At 33.3% G+C, this 21,520-nt stretch overlaps 1 protein-coding gene across 1 annotated transcript in view; it reads right to left on the reverse strand.

The window, feature by feature from the left end:
• Positions 1–284: 284 nt before the first annotated feature.
• LOC117106322 (RAB6A-GEF complex partner protein 1-like) overlaps positions 285–21,520 on the reverse strand; it is a 23,509-nt gene continuing 2,273 nt past the window's right edge. The window contains exons 2-33 of the mRNA XM_033247695.1: positions 20,454–20,561; positions 19,990–20,063; positions 19,312–19,416; positions 18,271–18,413; positions 17,545–17,678; positions 16,271–16,362; positions 15,755–15,843; positions 15,073–15,217; positions 14,158–14,206; positions 13,776–13,949; positions 13,052–13,102; positions 12,685–12,843; positions 12,192–12,330; positions 11,782–11,879; positions 11,492–11,692; positions 11,021–11,186; positions 10,471–10,578; positions 10,164–10,291; positions 9,348–9,476; positions 9,041–9,137; positions 8,815–8,939; positions 8,359–8,405; positions 7,444–7,568; positions 7,016–7,158; positions 6,394–6,480; positions 5,805–6,100; positions 5,286–5,459; positions 4,729–4,850; positions 3,729–3,956; positions 2,685–2,856; positions 1,884–2,072; positions 285–1,366 (exon numbers count right to left, since the gene is read on the reverse strand). Of these exons, the coding sequence (XP_033103586.1) occupies positions 1,123–1,366; positions 1,884–2,072; positions 2,685–2,856; positions 3,729–3,956; positions 4,729–4,850; positions 5,286–5,459; positions 5,805–6,100; positions 6,394–6,480; positions 7,016–7,158; positions 7,444–7,568; positions 8,359–8,405; positions 8,815–8,939; positions 9,041–9,137; positions 9,348–9,476; positions 10,164–10,291; positions 10,471–10,578; positions 11,021–11,186; positions 11,492–11,692; positions 11,782–11,879; positions 12,192–12,330; positions 12,685–12,843; positions 13,052–13,102; positions 13,776–13,949; positions 14,158–14,206; positions 15,073–15,217; positions 15,755–15,843; positions 16,271–16,362; positions 17,545–17,678; positions 18,271–18,413; positions 19,312–19,416; positions 19,990–20,063; positions 20,454–20,561 (4,341 nt within the window). The 3' untranslated portion in view covers positions 285–1,122. The remainder of the gene's footprint in view (positions 1,367–1,883; positions 2,073–2,684; positions 2,857–3,728; positions 3,957–4,728; positions 4,851–5,285; positions 5,460–5,804; positions 6,101–6,393; positions 6,481–7,015; positions 7,159–7,443; positions 7,569–8,358; positions 8,406–8,814; positions 8,940–9,040; positions 9,138–9,347; positions 9,477–10,163; positions 10,292–10,470; positions 10,579–11,020; positions 11,187–11,491; positions 11,693–11,781; positions 11,880–12,191; positions 12,331–12,684; positions 12,844–13,051; positions 13,103–13,775; positions 13,950–14,157; positions 14,207–15,072; positions 15,218–15,754; positions 15,844–16,270; positions 16,363–17,544; positions 17,679–18,270; positions 18,414–19,311; positions 19,417–19,989; positions 20,064–20,453; positions 20,562–21,520) is intronic.

Here is a 21,520-nt window from a genome sequence, read left to right on the forward strand (position 1 = left end):
AGTGACCTAAATTTAGGCCGACTTTAAAGTCTCTTTTTCATATCTGAAAATAAACCAAACATGGGTCGCTATGACAGTAATTTTTGACACCTTATACTATAACTTTTTACTGAAAAAACCATGCACAAAGGAGGAAGTGTGAATGTTTGCAGTGCGACCCTGAGCCAACATAAAATTCTAACCGCAAAGGTTTGAGTCGGTGGGCCAATATCATAAGTGTGATTGGGCTCTTAGTCTATGCAAAGCATCGTGTGTGTGTGTGTGTGTGTGTGCTGTCTCTTATACAATAAAACATCCAGAGATCTCCTCCTCTGATTAGCAGTAATGCAGTGCATAAACCATGTTTCCATGTAAACGCTGCGTCTTTTTATGCACTGCACAAATACCATGTCCTCTTGTGTGAAGCCCCTTTAAAAATAGTAAAATTATGGAATGCTACATAATATGAATTACTGTCATAACAGAGTTTAGCACCTTTAGGGATATTGGCTATTGATTAACAAGTTCTCGTAAGCCTAAAAGCTCCGATGAGGGCAGTATATATGAGGCAGTAGAGTATACTGGCCCTAACGGCCGCATATACAAAAAAGATCTATTAATCAATCAGCCGAGTGTTTCTAGAGCTCCTCATCGGAGCTATAACGTCACAAGAAGTGAGAATGAATTTAGTATTACAGCCTAATTAATACTGATACGATACTAAAATACCGCTTCTAATCAAACTCATAAAATAGGGATTGCAATCCAAATAAGTCATTATTTAGAAACAGTACACAAAATCTGCTGCCTGATATAGTATCTGCCTGCACTACACTAGGGCCTTCATTGGGCAGTATCCTAACAGAGTTGGATTGGATCCAGTCTCTGTCTCTGCTATACAGAATATGACCTCTCTCTCTCTCTCTATGTTGGAAGGGATACAGTTTCTTTTGGAGAGGATCCGGTCTCAGTACGTCTTTTACTAGATTGGGCCTCTGTATATTAGCTACTTTATACTGCTTCTACTTCTGTTGCATTGAATCCACTGTTTGTGCTACACAGCATATAGTTCTGTGTGTTAGCTGTATTTCCCTTGACTAATCACAATGAAGGCCACCTTCACAATATTCAAGACTGCAACCCTTATGATATAGCACAAGACCCTGCCTCTGTCTTTAAGGGTACATCTTCCCTCGTTGGCGTCTTGTTCACCTCTTCTTCAGACTCGCTCAGATTGGCACTGTGTCGCTTGATCTCCATCGGAGATAAGGAGGTCTCGGAGGATGTAGATGCTGGCGTATGTGGAGGACTAGGCTGCCGTTCAATGATCATCGATAGGGCTTGAGCTTGGGGCTGGATTGCATCTAGTACTGGTTTATAGGAAGGACTAATCGACAAAAGAGTATGTGACAAATTTAATTAAAAAAAACAAAAAACCATAAAATTGATGGTTACTTATTTATACAATATGGGCCTTGCCATGTCAAAACAGGCATCAGGGACAAAAACATGAAAATTGACTTTTTAATATAATAATAATAATAATAATAATAATAATATAATAATAATAATAATATAATAATTTAGATTTATATAGTGCCTTACACTAATAAAAGCCCCAAAGCACCTAACAATGATTATATGTATTTAGTTATTTTAATTTTAATTAATTTATATTCATATTCTCCACAGAAGCTTTAAAGTGATAGGTGATTTACTGAAATCAACTTACTATTGCCAAACTATAACTCTAATATAAAGACTGATAATTATATCAATAATAATATCATTTTCTCTATTTTTTTTTTACAAATTAACAATTACAAAAAAAGGCATTTTTCTTTTCCCTTTATGTCTTTACATCCATTTATTGTAGAATATTTTTCATTGCAAAAGGTACTTACCATTCAGTGGCAGCCCAGAGTTCAAGGAATGAGAAACCCTCTCGCATCCTGCCAAGAACATCCAGAGGGGAGTCAAGAATGCTGGCTGAGTTGATCACTTGTGAGACAGCAGTGAGGTCTCGCAGAAGTATACCAATAACAAACGCCCATTCCAGGCAGTTTGCATCCAGGAATATGCTAAACAGATGCCTAAGAAACAAGCGATAATTTTACCTCATTCCTATCTTGTAGTGAATGTATTTATTCATTTTTATTTGGTATAAAAATACTTCCAAATACAAATGGTAACATAGAGTGTACAATCACTACATGTAAAAATGTGATCTATTTATTTTTATTTAGTTATTACCAGGGGCAGATCCAGTAGGGGCACAGGGGGAATGTTCCCCCTGTTTCGCCACTAAATTTTAAAATTTCAATGCATATTAATGTTATGTGCTACTCACTTATCTATTCTGAAACTGTTGTGCCCCACCACCCCCGTTTAAAAAATTCTGGATCCGGCTAATGACTTATTTAACTTTTCCACTAGAAAAATAAAATATGTAGAGGGGCATGGCAGGACACAGAAAGCACAGGCTAACATGAGCTCCCACAACATAAATTACGTGTATTAATAATAGAAATGTTCTATGAATTAATAAAATTACAAATAAAACAAAAATATTGCCAAAAAAAAAAACGTGTCACATGAGAAATATTAATAATAAAATATATAAAAATTAGTAAAAAGATTTCAAAAGTTTTTGAGGAACATTATTTAGTTTGAATCAGATGCAGTTAATAGAAGTTCCAGCCTACCTGAGTTCCTTGAGGGATTGTGGAGGTCCAAGATTCACCATTTGCAGTGACAGCTTCTCAATCTCTTGCAGGTTTTGATTGCTATTCCACATGTTGTCATCAAGATTGTCAACATCGCCAAAGGTGGAGGCACTTTCCTCACCAGTTCCAAGAGTACTTGTGTCATCTGAACCTAAAAAACAATTGTATTAATCTTTAAGCTCTGTTCACACAATCAAATTTGCATTCATTATTTCCCATTAGTTCACAATAATATTAGTTATTTTATAATTGACTTGTGAGTTATGGGACTTAGGCTCAGTTCACACCATCAAATTTGCATTCATTATTTCCCATTAGTTCACAGTAGTAATAGTTATTTTATAATTGACGTGTGAGTTATGGGACTTAGGCTCAGTTCACACCATCAAATTTGCATGAGTGAGTGACATTGACAATGAACTCTAAAATTATTATTATTATTATTATCATTACTATTATCATTATTATTATTATTATTATTATTATTATTATTATTATTATTAATATTATTGTTGTTTTTTTTCTTTTAATTGATCATGGTGTAAATTCTTTAATATTGTACAGTTTTATCGTTTTTGTATATCTTTAATCACTGGATGCGTCCATTTTTTAAAATTTTGTATTCTAGAAACAATGTAATTAATGTGTTGTGAATTTTATTGTTGAAATGTATATTTGAATTTGTAACTGAACCTTTTTATAGTAGTTAAAGTGTTGTATGAAATGTTTTTTTTTATGTGCAATTAGTTTTTTTAAATATGTTTAAATTGTAATTTTTTGTAAAAGTAATGGTGATATTAACAGTAATTTATAGTATTTTATATTGTATAGTTTCTACTTTTGCAATTTATCATTTAAATTCATTTAAATTCATTTTATTATGCTATGACCATTGAATAAAATATACCAGAATATATAATATATTATTATTATCAACATCATCATCAAAATTTATTATTCATACCATTGATTTATTTGAATTGTATTTCTTCATGTTATTACAATGAAAAAATGTTAACCTACCACGATATGACATGTGTTGAAGAATGGCTTCTTCTGTCCTAGCTTCACTCACCACACTTTCTGACAGACTTTGAGGGCGCATAAGTTTACTTTTACCCATTCCTTTGCCACTTGTAGATGGGGATGATAGACTGGATCTTCCAGAAGGAGAAATGTCATTTGCCAAACCATTAATTATTAGCGATGAATTCTGTGATGACGATGTTGATGTTGACCTTGATAAACATGCTGCAAGTGACAATAAAAAATAATATAATAATTTATAATAATAATTTTATATTCATGTTTTAAATTTTTAGAACTATAAATGTTCAAGAATTTGTGCACTATTGAAACATTAGCCTTTCATCTACAACACAAGGAAAGTAACAAAAAGAATTGAATCAAGGACCAAAGTGTAATTAACAAAACTAATGAGTGATGTAACACATCCTGTACATAACAATTAAACTATTAGCAGATCAGGTTTCAGATATACCAGATTTAATCTTCTATCATAACAGCCAAGCATTTCGCAAATAAACTGGAGAATGTTGTCAAGCATTAATAATTCAATATTACTTCCTAGGCCCTTCCGCTATTTTGATACACTTTAACACTAATTCTCAGCCTGTAATCTTAAACTATTATTTTAATTGTACCAATTTTTATCACCTATCCTATTTTTTACTGTTATTTTAAGTAATGACTATATTTAATTGTCTTTTTACAAATTATATTATAGATTGATGTAAATTTTAAGTGTCCTTTATATTCTAATGTGTTTTTATGTGAATTTTAGGTGTTTTATATTGTCAAAGATTAAACAAATTTCCAGTGTAATGTTGGACAATAAAAGTTGCCTTATCTTATTGAAAGATCTCCACGGATTAGCGCACACACAGTGGCTACTATCATTTTAAACAACTGAGCTAACCTTTCTCGCTTCAGTTATGAATAGGGTTTGTCTCAAATTCTAACAATGCTAACATAACTATATTAGATATAGTATTTATCTTACCAGCTTTGAATGGGTTTGAAACAGGTACTATCGTTGAAGCTGATGTTGGCATAGGCCACTTGAAGTCTCGGTGAAGACACTGTAAAGCATGCACCATATCATCTACCTTAGCAGCTCGCATCCTTCACAGACAAACATAAAATACAAGTTACTCTTGAAACTAATTATCACTGTAAAATTTCTGTGAACAAACTTATGTTTCCTTCCCCCCCCCCCACACACCCCTAGGCCAAAGGAAGCATCATGTACATTAGTACTCTTTTTGGAATTTTTTTTGGTGTGACAGAAAACAACTTAAAAATCTAAAAACAACCCCTTAGAGTTGCAAAAGTAGGAAATCCAATGTTGATGTTCCTTATAATTTGTCCAACTTAATATTAAAAATTAAGTAAGGTAATTACTAATTAGAAACTATCATAGTAACAATAAACACTTAATGAAGGAATATGCAACTTAACCCAATAATCAAAATACAATCTATGTAATTATGATCAAATCATATCATATCTACAATAAAATTATAATCTTTATAATATGTGTATCATTACATTATTTACCTCTCCTTTGTGAGCCACTTCCCTAATTTAAAATCCAGGTAAGCACAAAACATTCCCAGGTCCCTCAACCTACAGCCAGCAAGCAGCTTGCGAGCATGCCTGCACAGTATGAGATCGATGTAGTAATCTTCGGCAGTACTCTCAGCATTGTTTATTTTTTTAGAGAAACTAGGTCTAAGTAAACAAGATAAATATTTCACATTATTATTCATTCAAAAAAGCAGCATATTGAAATAATCAATTATAAAATGTCAATGAATGCAACTTTGTAAATGAGATAGAACTGCAGCTGATTGCCACAATGAATAAAATGGCACAAACATGTCTGTTATGTGTTAAAAAAATGCAAGACTGCCCTTATAAATTAGGTGCATGTTGGCAAAAAATAAAAAAATAAGAGGACGTGCACTTGGCAGTCTTTTATATATACAGCATGCTTGGACGGACAGTTCTATTATTTTTTAGGGGTGTCCTAGTAGAAGTATCAAAGGCAATAGTCAGTTTACATGCAATACTTACTTCTTATCAGCACCACCACCTGTGTCGGGTGTTTTATCTTGTGTTTTCGGTCCACCTCCACTGACACTGCGTGTCCTTGGTATCGACTTGTGGAACTTAAAGCCTGGCATGCCTGGATCCTTTGGTGTCAATGGAGGATTGGTGAGGGGGAATACATTCGGGTTGGCAAGGGGAAGTGGCGAGCGCAGTTCATCTTCTTCATCACCGGGACCAATGGTCCGTAGGAACCGCTGTAGGTCTCGACAGAGCCTCCACTCTTTGTGCTCCAATGCAGCATCAAAAAGTTGTGTTGCATACTATATATGGGACATAAAAAAAAAGAAGTAAATAAAAATACAATACAAAAGTAATCAATAAAATTTAGATTTTTGAAAGATGGGTAAAGGCCTGTTTGCACTATAAAAACAACAATAATAAGTTAAAAAGTAATTGTTCATATAGAAAATAAAAGAAATGAGAATTTTTCTCACTAGCATATAAACAATTACTTTTAGCTTTTTATCGTTGATCATCATAGTGTAAACAGGCCTTAAAAGTACTAGAATAAAACCCTGAAAAATTACTTCATTTATAGGAACATTTTACAAACCTGTCGGCTTATCTTGATTGTCTCTAAATTCTGCAAAATTATGAGGTAGGAAGCAGCAGTCTGCAACACTCCAGTTGTAAGGCACTCCTAAAAACGTAAATATAATAATGACATATTTTTTAATATTATATACTTTTTGAATAATAATTTCAACCTCTCCAAGATTCTTTCCTATTCGTCCTTCTTTATACTAATTTCAAATATTATTTTGCAGTTCATTTCAAACATTGTGTACATTGCATACTTAGTTTTCTTAAATTCAAAGCTGAAGTTAGCTGGTCTCAGCCAATCTAGGGCTCCACTAGATAGGATCTCTTCACAAAGGCTTCTACAATTTTATGTCATGTTGTGGAGCAGAAAATCTTGTTGTTGAATCCCAGTACCATCTCATTATAAATCGAAGGGAACATCATTCATTGTCAAGCCATATATATTTTTAATGAAAGACTGTGCTTCAACGGTGTGGTAACGGCTGTGCTACATATGGCACGGTTCCCCAAGGGCCATCCAACATGTTAGGACCAGTGAGTTACTTCATAATTGAAATTGATACTCAAGCATATCATTAAATTCCACGCTAACCACTAAATGCAAAATAATTATTGTCGACTACAAAACCTACCTGAAAAAGATCCCGTGGGTTTCCAACTGTGTTGAATAGGTATGGCCACAAGGCTATCTCTGTCTTCCTGGAACAGTGAACAACAGTCTGTAGATATTCAGGAAACTCCTGTATGAAGGCAACAACTCTGGGCAACATTGCATCTGAAATAAAAGGCAATTTGACTTATTTTGACTTAAATTTTATTTATGTCAGTACATATTGGATTTAAATTAAGTCATGATATTTTATTAGTTTATTTATTTTAAGTTAGATAATGTTATTATCACAATCAAGTTTACCACAAAAAAAAAATTAAATAAATGTTAGTACTAGCATGCTTTCAATATTTCAGCTAATCAGCCTTATTATAATTTCGCTTATATATTGTAAGGGCACCATTACATTTTCATCCACAAAAAGAAAAAGAACAGGCATATGCACTGTACCTGGTATAGGTTCTGACGCTGTAGCCTCCTCTTCCAGGACCTCATGAAGCATAAGTTCTAATACATGAGGGAAGTAAGGTAGAGATGTACAGCTCCTTGCAATATCCAGTGCATGGATTCCAAGGCTAATTACAAAAAAAAAAAAAAAAGATAAACATTTAGAAATGCGTAAAATATTTGTAAGTGTCTTAATGATACTGGATGAGTGGAAAGATGACCATGATTTGGAAGCCTTGATGATACAAGTCTTTTGTTGAACCCGAGGAGTGGAGAGCTAATCATTTTGACAGCCTCAATTGTTAAGTCTCTTATGAGGCAGAGAGTGGAGAGCTGATTAAGTTTGAAGCCTTGGTTTTCAAGTCTCTTCCTGAGGTTAGGGGAGTGAAGAGCTCACCATTTGAGAGCCTCAACGCGCCCTATAAGACTATTCGATCGTCAAAATTGGTATAATGACTTATTGTTGTTAATTCTTGTCTTTCTGTTTATTCCTGAATAATATTTTAATAGTAGTTCCAAAACGTATTCTGGCATAGTTAGAAACGATGACTTATTATGTGAACCTATCTGCAGACTAATGACTGATCAAATATGTGGGACAAATAGTCCAACAGTAGCTGATTTATGATAAAAATCTTCTTTATTGGCACCAGTAGTTTGTGACTAACTTTTTAAGATATGAATTATTGGTGGGACAAAATGGCCATGACTTCTTGAAACACAATGGAATACCAATAATATATTTCCTTTAAACACGATTGGAAGCATCGTAAGTTTTGTAATGTTGAGAATAAAAACCAAAACAAATATTCCTATAAAAGGATACTACTTTCAATATCAGGCATGAAAAATATTTTCCACGAATAGGAAACTACCAAACTAAGAATTTGAAACTAATACTTTAAGAATGCCACTTACTTCCTTCTAAGTAACTGTCGCAGGATAAAGTGCAGGTAAATTTGAGTCTGAAATCAAAGTAAAATATGTCGATTTAAGCTTATACTTTAACAATAAAGTGTCTGCTAATTTCTGGAAAAATTCTAAAAAAAATCAAATTACAACATTTAATTTAATATTTAAAATGAAAAATAAGTGATCAAGTTCCAATTAGACACCGGTCAATTAAATCTTTTACTAATTTATGACTACTTATTATTATAAAAATGTTTAAAGTGATTATGAGCAGATAGGTAATGTTCTGAAATATAGTACTTTCTAGTTCAAAATTTCAAATCAAATGGTACTTTCTAGTTCTAAATTTCAAATCAAAGCTAACTAAACAACTTACATGTACAAATTACATTTTTCAAGTTTATTAAATCAAAAGAGAAAACATATCTTGAACTACAAACAAATAGTAACTGGGAAACATACTGTGCGTTCTAATGTTGAAAATGGTACATTCGTTGGTTGAAATGAATTCAGGTAATGGCTAAGTGTGTCAAAGTTCAAGGTATCATTAGCCGCTCCGAGTACGACTGCGTCTTCAAACAAAATGGCTGGCAAAAACAAAATTGGCAATAATTAAATTCAGTTACTAAATTTCGGGAAGGATAAGCTTAAAATAATTACTGAATAATACACTAATATCAAATCTTACCAAGAGGGTAGATTTTTAAATGGAAAGAAAGCATAATACGCTTAGATAGGAAGCCATGGTGCTTCTCATCACCATCTGGGTACAATGGAAGCCACACCTGCAACCAACAAGAAATTCAATATGATAATCAAACATAACATAGCAATAATCATATAAACTATATGAACAATAAATAACAATCATAATAAACAATAAAACCAATATTAATAAACATTTGTATATCTTACAGATAAAATTATATATCAGAGAATAAGATAACAGATACAAAAATATAATGATAAAAGCAAAGTTGGCAGGAAGTGACTACCTTCATCCCTGTCGCACCACATCCAAGCCAGAGAGATTCCATCAAGTGAGGCTTCTTATGGCAGACACCAGACACAGCCCACAAGTTTTCCACATTAGAAGCTAGCACAATGGGTGCACAGAATGGCATCTGAAAACAAAGACCAAGCAACAAATTTTGAATTATTTATCATTTAGTTGTCTTTAGTAGACGAGTTGAATGGCCGTGGCGCCGCAACTTATAGCCATAATAGCGGAGCTGGTTCGAACGGCATCCTCGCCTATGGTTCTGGTGGTAGAACAAGTCTTCTCAGATAAGGACTATAAACCATAGGCCCAGTGTATAAAATGGCTCGTGTGCACTATAAAGAACCCAGTACATCATTCAAGACGAGTAGGTGATACCCGATGTACTGGAATAGACAGCCCCTGTGGTGGACGACAAGAGTTGATGGTACCGTGTTACCAGGTAGCACAGACAAGAAGGGACATTTAGGGGCTAAGAAAGTCATTGATCGAGTTCCTAGTCCACTCATCAAGGGCACTGAGCATCCTATATGATGGATATGGCGCTATATAAAACTACACTATTATCATCATTATTGTGTTGTATGTTATAATATTGATATTTATGAATCATTATGCACACTGGGTGGGACCTCTGACACAACCCAAATTAATTAATAATGACAACACAATATACAAAACAAATAAAGCGATTAAATTAACAATGATACATATACCAATTGCATGATTAATTCAACAATGCCTTTTCAATTATTACACTTTCTACATAAAGCTAATTCATGTAGAACTTTTTTTTTGGGGAAAAAATTACCTCATTCCTTTTCTTCATTGAGGGTTCACTATTAATGACCTTTGCCCTGTCTCGATGAAGCATCAGCACACGGCCAGCAACATTAATAATTAGACTTTCTGCTTCTCTTGCATGGTTATTGCTTTTTGCTGTTAGTTAGAAAAATAGTAAACTTGAATAAACAAACAATTCAACAATCATGAAAAAGGTCACATGGTATGAAGTACTGATAAATGACATGGTGACTAAATACGAATACATTATATTCGGAGTCAATTTTAAAATAGGTTTCTTATACAGTAAAATTAGCATACAGAGTGCAACTTACTTATTTCCGACCTGAGAGATGTCAATGTTATACAGGTAAGTGATGTTGGATGAGGAACAAAATTAGAAAGAGATAGGTCCTGTATACGAGTAATAGAAGCGGTAGGATCTAAACAAAATAAACATAAAGATATCAAATTAATCATACCGGTAAGGATCACACTAAAGCCCTAGTATATGGATCCAAGGGCACGTAGAGTGTGATAAGCGCTTGACAAAACAAAATATTACATATTACGTTTTTTTATAGTATGTTCAAAATTAAACTTGCAAGTAATTTTTCCTCCCATTTTTACAGCAAATAAGACCCTGGAAGCCACTTTTAGTTAAGTTATTATGATATTTTTCTTTGTATTACCAATTCATTTTTTCATTAGTCATAGTGCCTATCAATTCATAATGCAATTTGGAGTTTGTTAACAAAGTCGGCGGAGAATGGTCAGTGTGTAGTGTTGACCACAAGGTCAAGATCTGAAACAGAAACTGCTGCACCAAACTGCTTCATCCAAACTTGCTAATTTATTTGATAAAATTTAACAAGAATAACTCACTTGGTTGTGTGTCTTGCCTGTGAATTTGGTATAATGATATATGATAGTCAGCACAGAAGATGATTAGTAGGTCTCTAAATACATTTAACAACAGGACCTGAGATGGCACTTTAATGGAAGTTGCAAATGCATTGTCCAGATTACATATTCTTGGGTACATACGAATCTAAGGAGATAAAAATATACAAATATTGATGCTTAAAAAAATAATGTAAGATATTGGCTATCAAATTTTCTTTGGCAAAAAAATGTGTATGTCCACATATGTTGTGGTTATATATGGTCTTAGAATGTCATCATAACCATATTAAGGAATGCTTAAATTCCAATACAGTATACATGCAGGGATTCCAAGTCTCCTGCAAGTTGGGGGTCTCCTGTAATTGAGACGGTCTATGCTAAAGGAGCTGCCACTGTTTCCAAACTCCCTTCAGAGGAATAAATGATTTATTATCATAAAAATTCAATTACCTCTTCCCTTTCATCGTAATGATTGAAACACGCCAGCACGATGAAATCTCTCCACCACGTCAAGCCCCCTGTTACAGTCATGTCGTTCTCCTGGGAGATGTTACCAAACAACTTCCATCGCTTGGTGAACAGAGCACAGTGAGCTAGACCTTTCTTGCCAGCAACACACACACAGTGCCCTGACCTATCCACTGCTGCAAACTATGAGAAAATTAATCAATCAATTAGAGTTATATAGTGCCCTCGTGTGTTCATTTTGTTATGATTGTAAATTTTAAATAGCATCTTACCTTTAGTGGTGAATTACTTGTTAAGTAACTGAAGGGAACTGGTACAATCTGCCATTGCTTATTACCTATTAACTTGTTTGGTCCTTCTGTTTGGGAACCTAAGATAGAAAAAAACTTAATGAGTGATTGGTTATGTTCTCGGTGTTTAAAATAGTTAATTACATGAACATTATATTAAAAACATATGTAGTTTTGATATTAGAACTATATTTATTATAACTGCTTATATTACCTATATATATATATATATATATATATATCTACATTTATTGATGATTCTATAATTATTTTAGGTCCACAGTGGTTACAGAACGCTTGTGATCTGTGAATCAATTCTGCTTCTGCTTCCGTGACCATTTTTTGTATGTAATATGACAACAAATAAAATTAATATGAAACTGTTGCCTTACCTATAGACCTAATCTGAGCATCATGCCTTACAGGGCTTTTGCCAGCTGCTGTGTCTGTATTGCTTGTCTTTAGTATTGTGTCACCTGTATTCAAATACAGTTTATCTTCCCCTTGTAGAAACAGGTGTTCATGGTTGGACTAGAACAAGAAAAAAAAATGAACAGGAAAATTAGAAAAATAAATAAAGACATGAAGCAATAGTACATAAAAGAACACAAAAAAAATTAAAACCGGAAAATTAGGGAAATTAATAAACATATGAAGCAATAGCACATAAAATCTGAATGGGTTAGAAAGTGTGAAATGGTTTTGAATGCTTGTAATGCCTGACTGATTTTTCATACATCTAATTTGCATATCACATCAGGTGTTGTACAAGAGCAATTCAACATTAAGAAACTGATTCCTATTGTCAATCTGCCCAAGAATGACTCAACACTATCATAGTTTTATCTGAACTCCTAAAACAAATGAAGGTACGACTACTTATACCATGCATGGATTTGTTGTGAGGGCGCTCTTTACAAACATCAGTTGCAAAAGATGAGTACTAGGTTTGTTTGATTCTTGCATTTGGTCATTTTCTGGACATGCTGGTTTCCTTGGAATGCCATTCACCATCCATAATCGGTACCCTTCCATACTCCAGTCCTACATTTAAAATAACAAAAAATTAGAAATATAGCAAAATAGATGTATTTTGGTCTTACAGATATGTTTTAATAACCTGAAAACTGTTTTATCAACATACAGTATAATTAGGGCCAATAATTAATTAATAATTGAGGCTAACAATTGATAATATTAATCAATAAATATTTATTAATACATGTTAAATAATACAAAATTTATGCCTTACCATTGCTTGCACTTGGAATGGATTTTTTGTACAGCACTGTGGTGACATCCTTTAGATTAAGAAATAAAGCAAGTAAATTTTTAATGGATGTTTATTATTATTATTGTCCTTACTTTTATAATTGCATAACTGCTCGTATTTGGTTAAATCACTAATTTACTCTAATTCTTATAGATTACTTTATTATATTATATCATTAACAATAGGGTCTTTTTGCTACATGGATATTACAGTAAGAAGTGCTTGATCAGTATGTGGGCTTAAGTCCTGTCCACACCATCAAATATTATATTTGACAAAAACATCATGACATCATCACATCATGACCATATATAGGCACATAATGTTTATATATGGGCACATCATGACTATATATAGGCACATCATGACCATATATAGGCACATCATGACCATATATAGGCACATCATGACCATATATAGGCACATAATGACAATATATGGGCACATCATGACTATATATGGGCACATCATGACTATATATAGGCACATCATGACTATATATGGGCATAAAACAGCTTTTTTTGTCAAAAAAATTTGATATTGTGTACAGAGCTTTAGAATCAAAAGCCTGGTTCTCACGAGAGCCGTTGTATCCGGATCGGGAGCTAACCGTTAGCGCTAACCGTTAGCACCTGCGTGAGAATGCCCGATCGGTTAGCACTAACCGTTAGCGGTATCTGGGTACCGCTAACAGTTAGCAAGCGCTATCGGTTAGCAAGTTGAGCGGATTTGTTGTGAGGGCGCTCTTTACAAACATCAGTTGCAAAAGATGAGTACTAGGTTTGTTTGATTCTTGCATTTGGTCATTTTCTGGACATGCTGGTTTCCTTGGAATGCCATTCACCATCCATAATCGGTACCCTTCCATACTCCAGTCCTACATTTAAAATAACAAAAAATTAGAAATATAGCAAAATAGATGTATTTTGGTCTTACAGATATGTTTTAATAACCTGAAAACTGTTTTATCAACATACAGTATAATTAGGGCCAATAATTAATTAATAATTGAGGCTAACAATTGATAATATTAATCAATAAATATTTATTAATACATGTTAAATAATACAAAATTTATGCCTTACCATTGCTTGCACTTGGAATGGATTTTTTGTACAGCACTGTGGTGACATCCTTTAGATTAAGAATAAAGCAAATAAATTTTTAATGGATGTTTATTATTATTATTGTCCTTACTTTTATAATTGCATAACTGCTCGTATTTGGTTAAATCACTAATTTACTCTATTTCTTATAGATTACTTTATTTATTATATTATATCATTAACAATAGGTCTTTTTGCTACATGGATATTACAGTAAGAAGCGCTTGATCAGTCTATGGGCTTATGTCCTGTCCACACCATCAAATATTATATTTGACAAAAACATGACATCATCACATCATGACCATATATAGGCACATCATGACCATATATAGGCACATAATGTCTATATATGGGCACATCATGACTATATATGGGCACATCATGACTATATATGGGCACATCATGACTATATATGGGCACATCATGACTATATATGGGCACATCATGACTATATATGGGCACATCATGACTATATATGGGCATACAACAGATTTTTTTGTCAAAAAAATTTGATAGTGTGTACAGAGCTTTAGAATCAAAAGCCTGGTTCTCACGAGAGCCGTAGTATCCGGATTGGGAGCTAACCGTTAGCACCTGCGTGAGAACGCCCGATCGGTTAGCCCTAACGGTTAGCAAGTTGAGCGCGTTTCTATCATCAACCAATCACACGTACGCGTTTACAATTCCCAGTTTTTTATTGGCCAGTGATTCGATCATCATATTTTTGGTATCCGGATCGGGATTTTCTCGTATGGACACACAGCTGCTAACGGTTTGCAGGATCCGGATCCTGCTAACCCTTAGCAGCCGTGTGAGAACATAGCCAGTGAATCACAATTAGTTAAAATTAATACTTGACAGGACCATCACAAAAAAAGGTAAATAATTTACCCGTACTCTCCTCCAACAGTACACAGTAACTTAGCGCCAAATGTGCTCCACATGGACAGTCCTCCCTTTTTCCAAGACATGGCCAGTGCACATCCATCTGGAGTCCACTTCATCATCGCAACTGGGCCAAGGGCCTGACACCCCTCTACATAAAAATCAATAAATATGTCAAATGATAAGCCATTCATTAAGTACAATTGTATTTAACAGCAATGAAAATCTGTTTAGAATGAAATATTTCGTTGATTGAAATGATTACTATCTGTAATCTTTCAGTTGCAAAAAATGCAATATTCAAAATTGATTTTGGTTTATAAATAAAATGGCTGTTTTGTATAATAATGCATTATTAACTGACTCTATTTTTATGTGAATATACAAAATTTACTGTTGAGTGTCAATACCATTATCATTGTTGAAGTTCAACATTAACATTCAATAGCTTTCAAGGTCACAAACACATATTGAGTTCTATAAGACCAAAATTTATTATCATCATCATTATTATAATGCCGTTGCCAGCTGTTAAAAGCTACTGAAATATCTTTGTCTCCTAATATACACTATACATTAATTAAAATGCAAAAAAGTAATGTATAGTAGCTTCTATATTTATATTAAACATCCATCTGTCTGTTTCTAAGTATAACTGTTATGTTACTTAATATATCCACTAATTTACCTGGATAATCATGAGTTGACAATGTAATGTGATGTGATAACAACATTCCTCCTGTTATTTCATCCACTGTGTAAACTATACCCTGTCCACTAAAAGAAAAAAAAAACCAGTACAGATATATTATATATTAGCCATACATTACTTTGTATGAACATAACAATGATAATCCTCATAACAATAATAATAATTAATGTACTAATAACAACACTCTCTTGAAAAAAAAACTTTTACCAGATTGAAACTAGGCACTGAAATTTGTCATAATATAGGTCTCCCTCTAATTAAAGACCCCTCTAATGAAAAACCACCTCCAACTAAAGACCATCTTTCTGAAGCCCCCAAATGAATGCCTATCTTCATACCTTTTGAATAATATTTTTTCCATAATTAAAGATCAAAGTTGCTTAAGACCATGGAAACCCTTGTACCAGAAGTGGTCTTTAATTGGTGGGAGACCTGTAGACACTTGTATCGATTAAATAAATAGTAAAATAAATATTACACTGGTCAACTTACTTTTTTCGACCAAATGCTAATAGTTTGTATCTATGGTTGATAGCAACAAAAGTTATATCCTTTATCTCTGGAGCCCACACAGCATGTACATGCTGTCACAAAAAAACACACAAATGAAAGAAAATGTTTGATTAGATTTTTAAATTTATATCTGAGTGAAATCATCAACAGCAAAAACAATCAGTATATTTGAAAAGCCTCTGTGAAGTAAATTACATGTTAGTCTAAAGCTCTGGTCAGATTCAGTATTAAATTTTCTTTGACAAAAAACTGTTGTATGCCCTTATATAGCCATTATGTGCATATATGAGGCATGTTGTGGCAAAATGGTTAAGTTGTCACACAGTCCAGTATTGAGTAAATGAGCTATAAAATATGGGAGCTCAAAAAATTACCTAAAAATCCAAATTTGTTTTTCACTATAGATCAACATCTTAATGTCTTATTAATCATGTCCCAAAGTATTAGTTCTGGAAGTGGTTTAACAAATTGTTTATTTAACGTTATTTTTTATAGTTCATTCTATTAAGCAATGTATGCACAAATAACTTTGAAAGGTAATTACTCAAAATCCTGTTTATCTTGACTCTAAGAGTAACTCTACTTTCACTTTCCAATAACTTAGGCTTGAAATTTCCAATTTGAATGAATGATCCCTCATTTTAAAGATCACATACTCAGGTATATGAAAATACCAATAACTTGAATTTCAATTTTTGCTACAACTTAACCATTTTGCCACAACGTGCCTCATATATGTTCATGATGTGATGTCATCATGACCACATCTAGGCATGTCACAAGTTTTTGTAAAATAAAATTTGATAGTCTGGACAGGGTATTAAATGTGGTATTTTTTATTATATAAATTTTATAATTTCTTTTTGTTTTAATTAAAAAAGGTTATTTTAAATTGGGGTATAATCTTAATCACTTGGCTTGAAAGGATACAGGAGTGGCTGAAGGCCGCTATCCCAACAAGGATGTGTACATTCATATCTACTATTTACAAAAAAAATATAAAAAGTATGTAATATAAAGTATGTTCAATAATGTATATAAAGCAAATACAAAGCCAGAATACTTATCTTTTTGCTAAATAAAATTTATATTATTTCATAAAATTCATTTAGGCACGGAGATATTCGTAACTAAATAAATTTATTCAAATCACATTATTTATGTTTTTTTTAAAGATTGTTGTGGTTCTACATGTTTCTAAAATAAAAAAGAAAACATATTAGACAATAATTGAAATATTAAAACATACTTACATTTGGTTCATATCGTTGAGAGTCTGAAGAAATAAATGCTGCCCTCCCATCTGATAAAACCACAGCTAGGCCACCAAGCAGATTACTGAACTCCATATGAGTGAAGTGAAGGCCTGGCATCTCAAGCAGGATTTCTAAAGAAAGTGATCATTCATTTAGTCTACAATTATATATTCTTTCTACAGTAGCTGTCTCTTATACACATCTAGATGTGTATAAGAGACAGCGGTTTACCTTTGCAAGATACGTTGCCATACAAATGTCCTCCATTTCAAAATAGAATATTTTTTTTTGTGTTCAGGTAAGAAACTTGAACAATACTATTTTAAAAACCAACATTACTACACTGAAAGCTATCCCTTAAACAATTCCTTGGAAAATAAGAATTCCTTCCTCTAATTAAAGACCCTTCCAATAAAAGACCAACTCTTCCTGCAGCCCCCAAATGAATATCTATCTTTTATTTTTATAAAAATAATTTTTTCAAAGAAGATCAAAGCTGCTAAAGACATAAAAATCCCAGACCCAAAAGGGGTCTTTAATTGAGACTTGTAGATAATAAACAGCATACACAAAAATATCAAACATTATTATAAAGCATAAATTCAGAGGGTATATCATGGTATCAAAGCAGGGTACATCACACATCCTCAATTGCAAAGTAAGTATTAATACACACATAATGTGTTAGTGAAATAAGCACAGACTTATAATTAAAATATGTACCTCTGGACTGCTGTAAGTCAACAGAGAATGGGATACTGTGTATGGAGATATCACTCCTCTCATTTGCATGACCTTCCCATCTGAAGCGCTTCAACAGCCCACTGCCTGTTGCCACTAACAGTTCATCTCTTAAGCAACATAACCTAAAGCATGAAAAAAATAACCAAGTGCATATACAATAAAAATCAATAACCAACATAACCAGTTAACTGCATGCCAACCCTATAACTATACTTTGTTTTTAACAACATATTTTAACCATTTTTTACAGCATTTGCTTCTGCTGTGGAATTGAACCATGTTGGTCATTAACTGTTTAAATAACCAAATAAAATCTTGCAGTAGAAACAAGCCCTATGACTGTGCACAATGCAGCATGGCTAGGTATAATTCGCATGGAGTGAAGGAATTTAGTTTTTTTTGCAGATTCTGCCAATATATGGATTCAATGCCCATTGGAAACAATAACATTGCATTTGTGCATTGTTTATCCATTGGATAAAGTTTAAACAATGTTTGTTTTTAGTCATTTGGATTCATGAATTTTGCATGAAGACAGCCAACAACTATGGATTTGGTGAAATGTTTGTAGTTTTGATTCTCAAACTTGAGTTCAAATCTTGTGTCCTTGGAATGAAGTGTTTCACATTTTTTGTCCTCCAGAATATAAATGGTATATGGTACAATTTCCATGTATTGTATTATTAAATGCATTTGGCCTTTATTTGAAAAAAAATATTAGAGACTAAATTAATGTAACTGTAACACTTGTGAAACTAGTACAAGTGGAGATGTAAATAGCAACAATATAGGTTATTCTTTTCTATTTAGTACAAAACAACTACATGGTCCCAGCAGATATTATCCATACTCACACAATATCACAACCTTTCAAGTACCCTTAATGACAAAGTCTGCTTCTAATGATGCAGCTGTTTTCTATAACACTAAAATAATGACATTCAACGCCACTATCCTCATATTATTAGAATTCGGATCTGAAATTTATAAGAACAAATATCTTAAATAATAGAATCATACCTTGTTACATCTCCTGGTATATGCACAGTATAGTTGTATGATAAACTTAAAGATGGTATTGGCACTGTATCTGCTGTTGTAGTCTCTACACGATAATGAACAGAACTAGAAAGAGAAAAATTCACAGTAAACATCCTACTGGGGTAAGCTCCTACCCTACCATCTACCAGGTGTTTTAGCACCCATTCTCATGGTTAAGGTGTGCTATGGCTTATTTAGAATTCCCCAAGCTGCTTTAACTCCTACATGGTTTTTACACCTCCAAAGATGATGGAGCCCACATTTATTATCCTGTAGGATGCTATTAGCTCAATAAATAGAATTACCATACTATTTTTGCTTTTTAAGCTCTGTAACAAATATATATTTATGATAGTACCATGCCCATGAATGGGCAATTCACAGACATATGACACAGGAAGCTTAATAGTGTGAATAGAACTTAATCAATATGTATTAAAAATTATAATTATTTCTTCAGTTGATTTCTAAAAAATTGCAAAATATTGTCCATTTGGTTTACAACTTGTAGATTAAACTACCCTCCTATACATAAAATGCATTAAAAAATATACAAAATATAGAAAACAGAGATGGAATGAAATTTATGTCTTAATTTCTTAATGGATTTGATGGCTATATAAATGTTGAGATTGAGAATGAAAAAATGTAACTTACTTTGTGTGCTTGCTACTATATAAGTAGGTGTCATCTACATTTACTTTGAAGAACAAAAGATGGCCACCAGTGGTCTGAAAGAAATGATATTGGGAAAAATTAGTTAAAATATGTGATATTAAATACTCTATAATACAAAATGGACACAATGTTTCAAAAAGATGTTAAATTAGATTTTAAAATATATGGTAAAAATAATACTGTAATTGCACAAGCAACTTGGCGCAGTGGGGATGGTTTGGTTTTCCAAAACTGACGTTGGGAGTTTCAACTCCTTGTTGTTCATTTTGCTTGCGTCCTTGATCAAGGCACTTTATTTGGATTTGTTCTTTCCACCCAGGATGGGGTTGCCTGCTCCTGTGCTAATTACAGCACATAAGCATGTGGATCCGATGACCCAGAGAAAGAAGCACTTTGTATCTGCAAAGAAAGGTGCAAATATATAGAAATAAAAATTAACTTACAGCAATGACCAGTGAACTGGAATCTGGTCGCCATGCTACATATTTATTTGTCCCTAACACCACTACTGCATCGTCTGCCCTTCGGTAGCTTGTGATCAAAACACAAGGCTGCAAAAATAAAACAGTTAATAAGTAAATTGCGGCCTAGAATCCACGCGATGAGGAGAATTTAACGTTCTTGCACACGCAGAAGACTTTTAGTAACATCATTACGTTCTACGTTCTACCGTCATTGTGCAATCGAAAGCTCCAAAATCAAGTTTGGGGATGTAACCTAGATTAGTAGAGAGCACTCTCCTTTGAGTTTCACTGAATAAAGATGTATACTCACATTGCCACTTATAAAGCTATTCCAAATGCACAAATCACTTTTTATAACTTGAAACCTAATATATTCTTTCTACAGTAGTATAGTGAATTAACTCCACATTTTTGGGGGTTTCGTGTCTTAGGCAAGACTTACTAATTATTATTTAAGCTCGTCCAGATTATCAAATTTTCTTAGACAAAAAACTGTTATGCCCATATATAGTCATGATGTGCATATACGATCATGTCAGGGATGTTACCACCGCTGGTCAGTGGTGGACGGGCCCGTCCAGCACTTAACATTTCCAACCAGGATTTACAGGCTCCTGACCACCACTATTATTTCAACAGTTTACAAATTGTAACAAAATAATTAGTTTACCTAAACACAATAGACAAGCTAAATTGATAGATAAAGACAAGAAGAATACAATAAATGTTTCCATGGTTACGTTAATTGTAACAAAATACTGCACTGCCCTGCTATTCATCGCTAACTAAACAGCCTAGGCCCAGTTGAGTCATAGTGAACGTCGTGGGCCGGCATGACACGGTTGCTCTGTACACATTCAAAGGTTAAAGTTGAAATCGTGACCATTCAAGTGTTTTATTATGAGAGCATGGTCCGGAGCAGGAAGATTATTAAAAATTTACGAAACCTGATTTATGTTTTATTTCTTTACTTTGTTTTCATTTTGTATTTTAAGTTTTTCACTTTTAATTATAATTGATATATAATGTGTGTAAATGGACAAAAA

Source organism: Anneissia japonica, unplaced genomic scaffold (genome assembly GCF_011630105.1).
Source record: "Anneissia japonica isolate Jap-2015-1 unplaced genomic scaffold, ASM1163010v1 scaffold287767_len825999_cov190, whole genome shotgun sequence".
Classification (NCBI taxonomy): Eukaryota; Metazoa; Echinodermata; class Crinoidea; order Comatulida; family Comatulidae; genus Anneissia; species Anneissia japonica.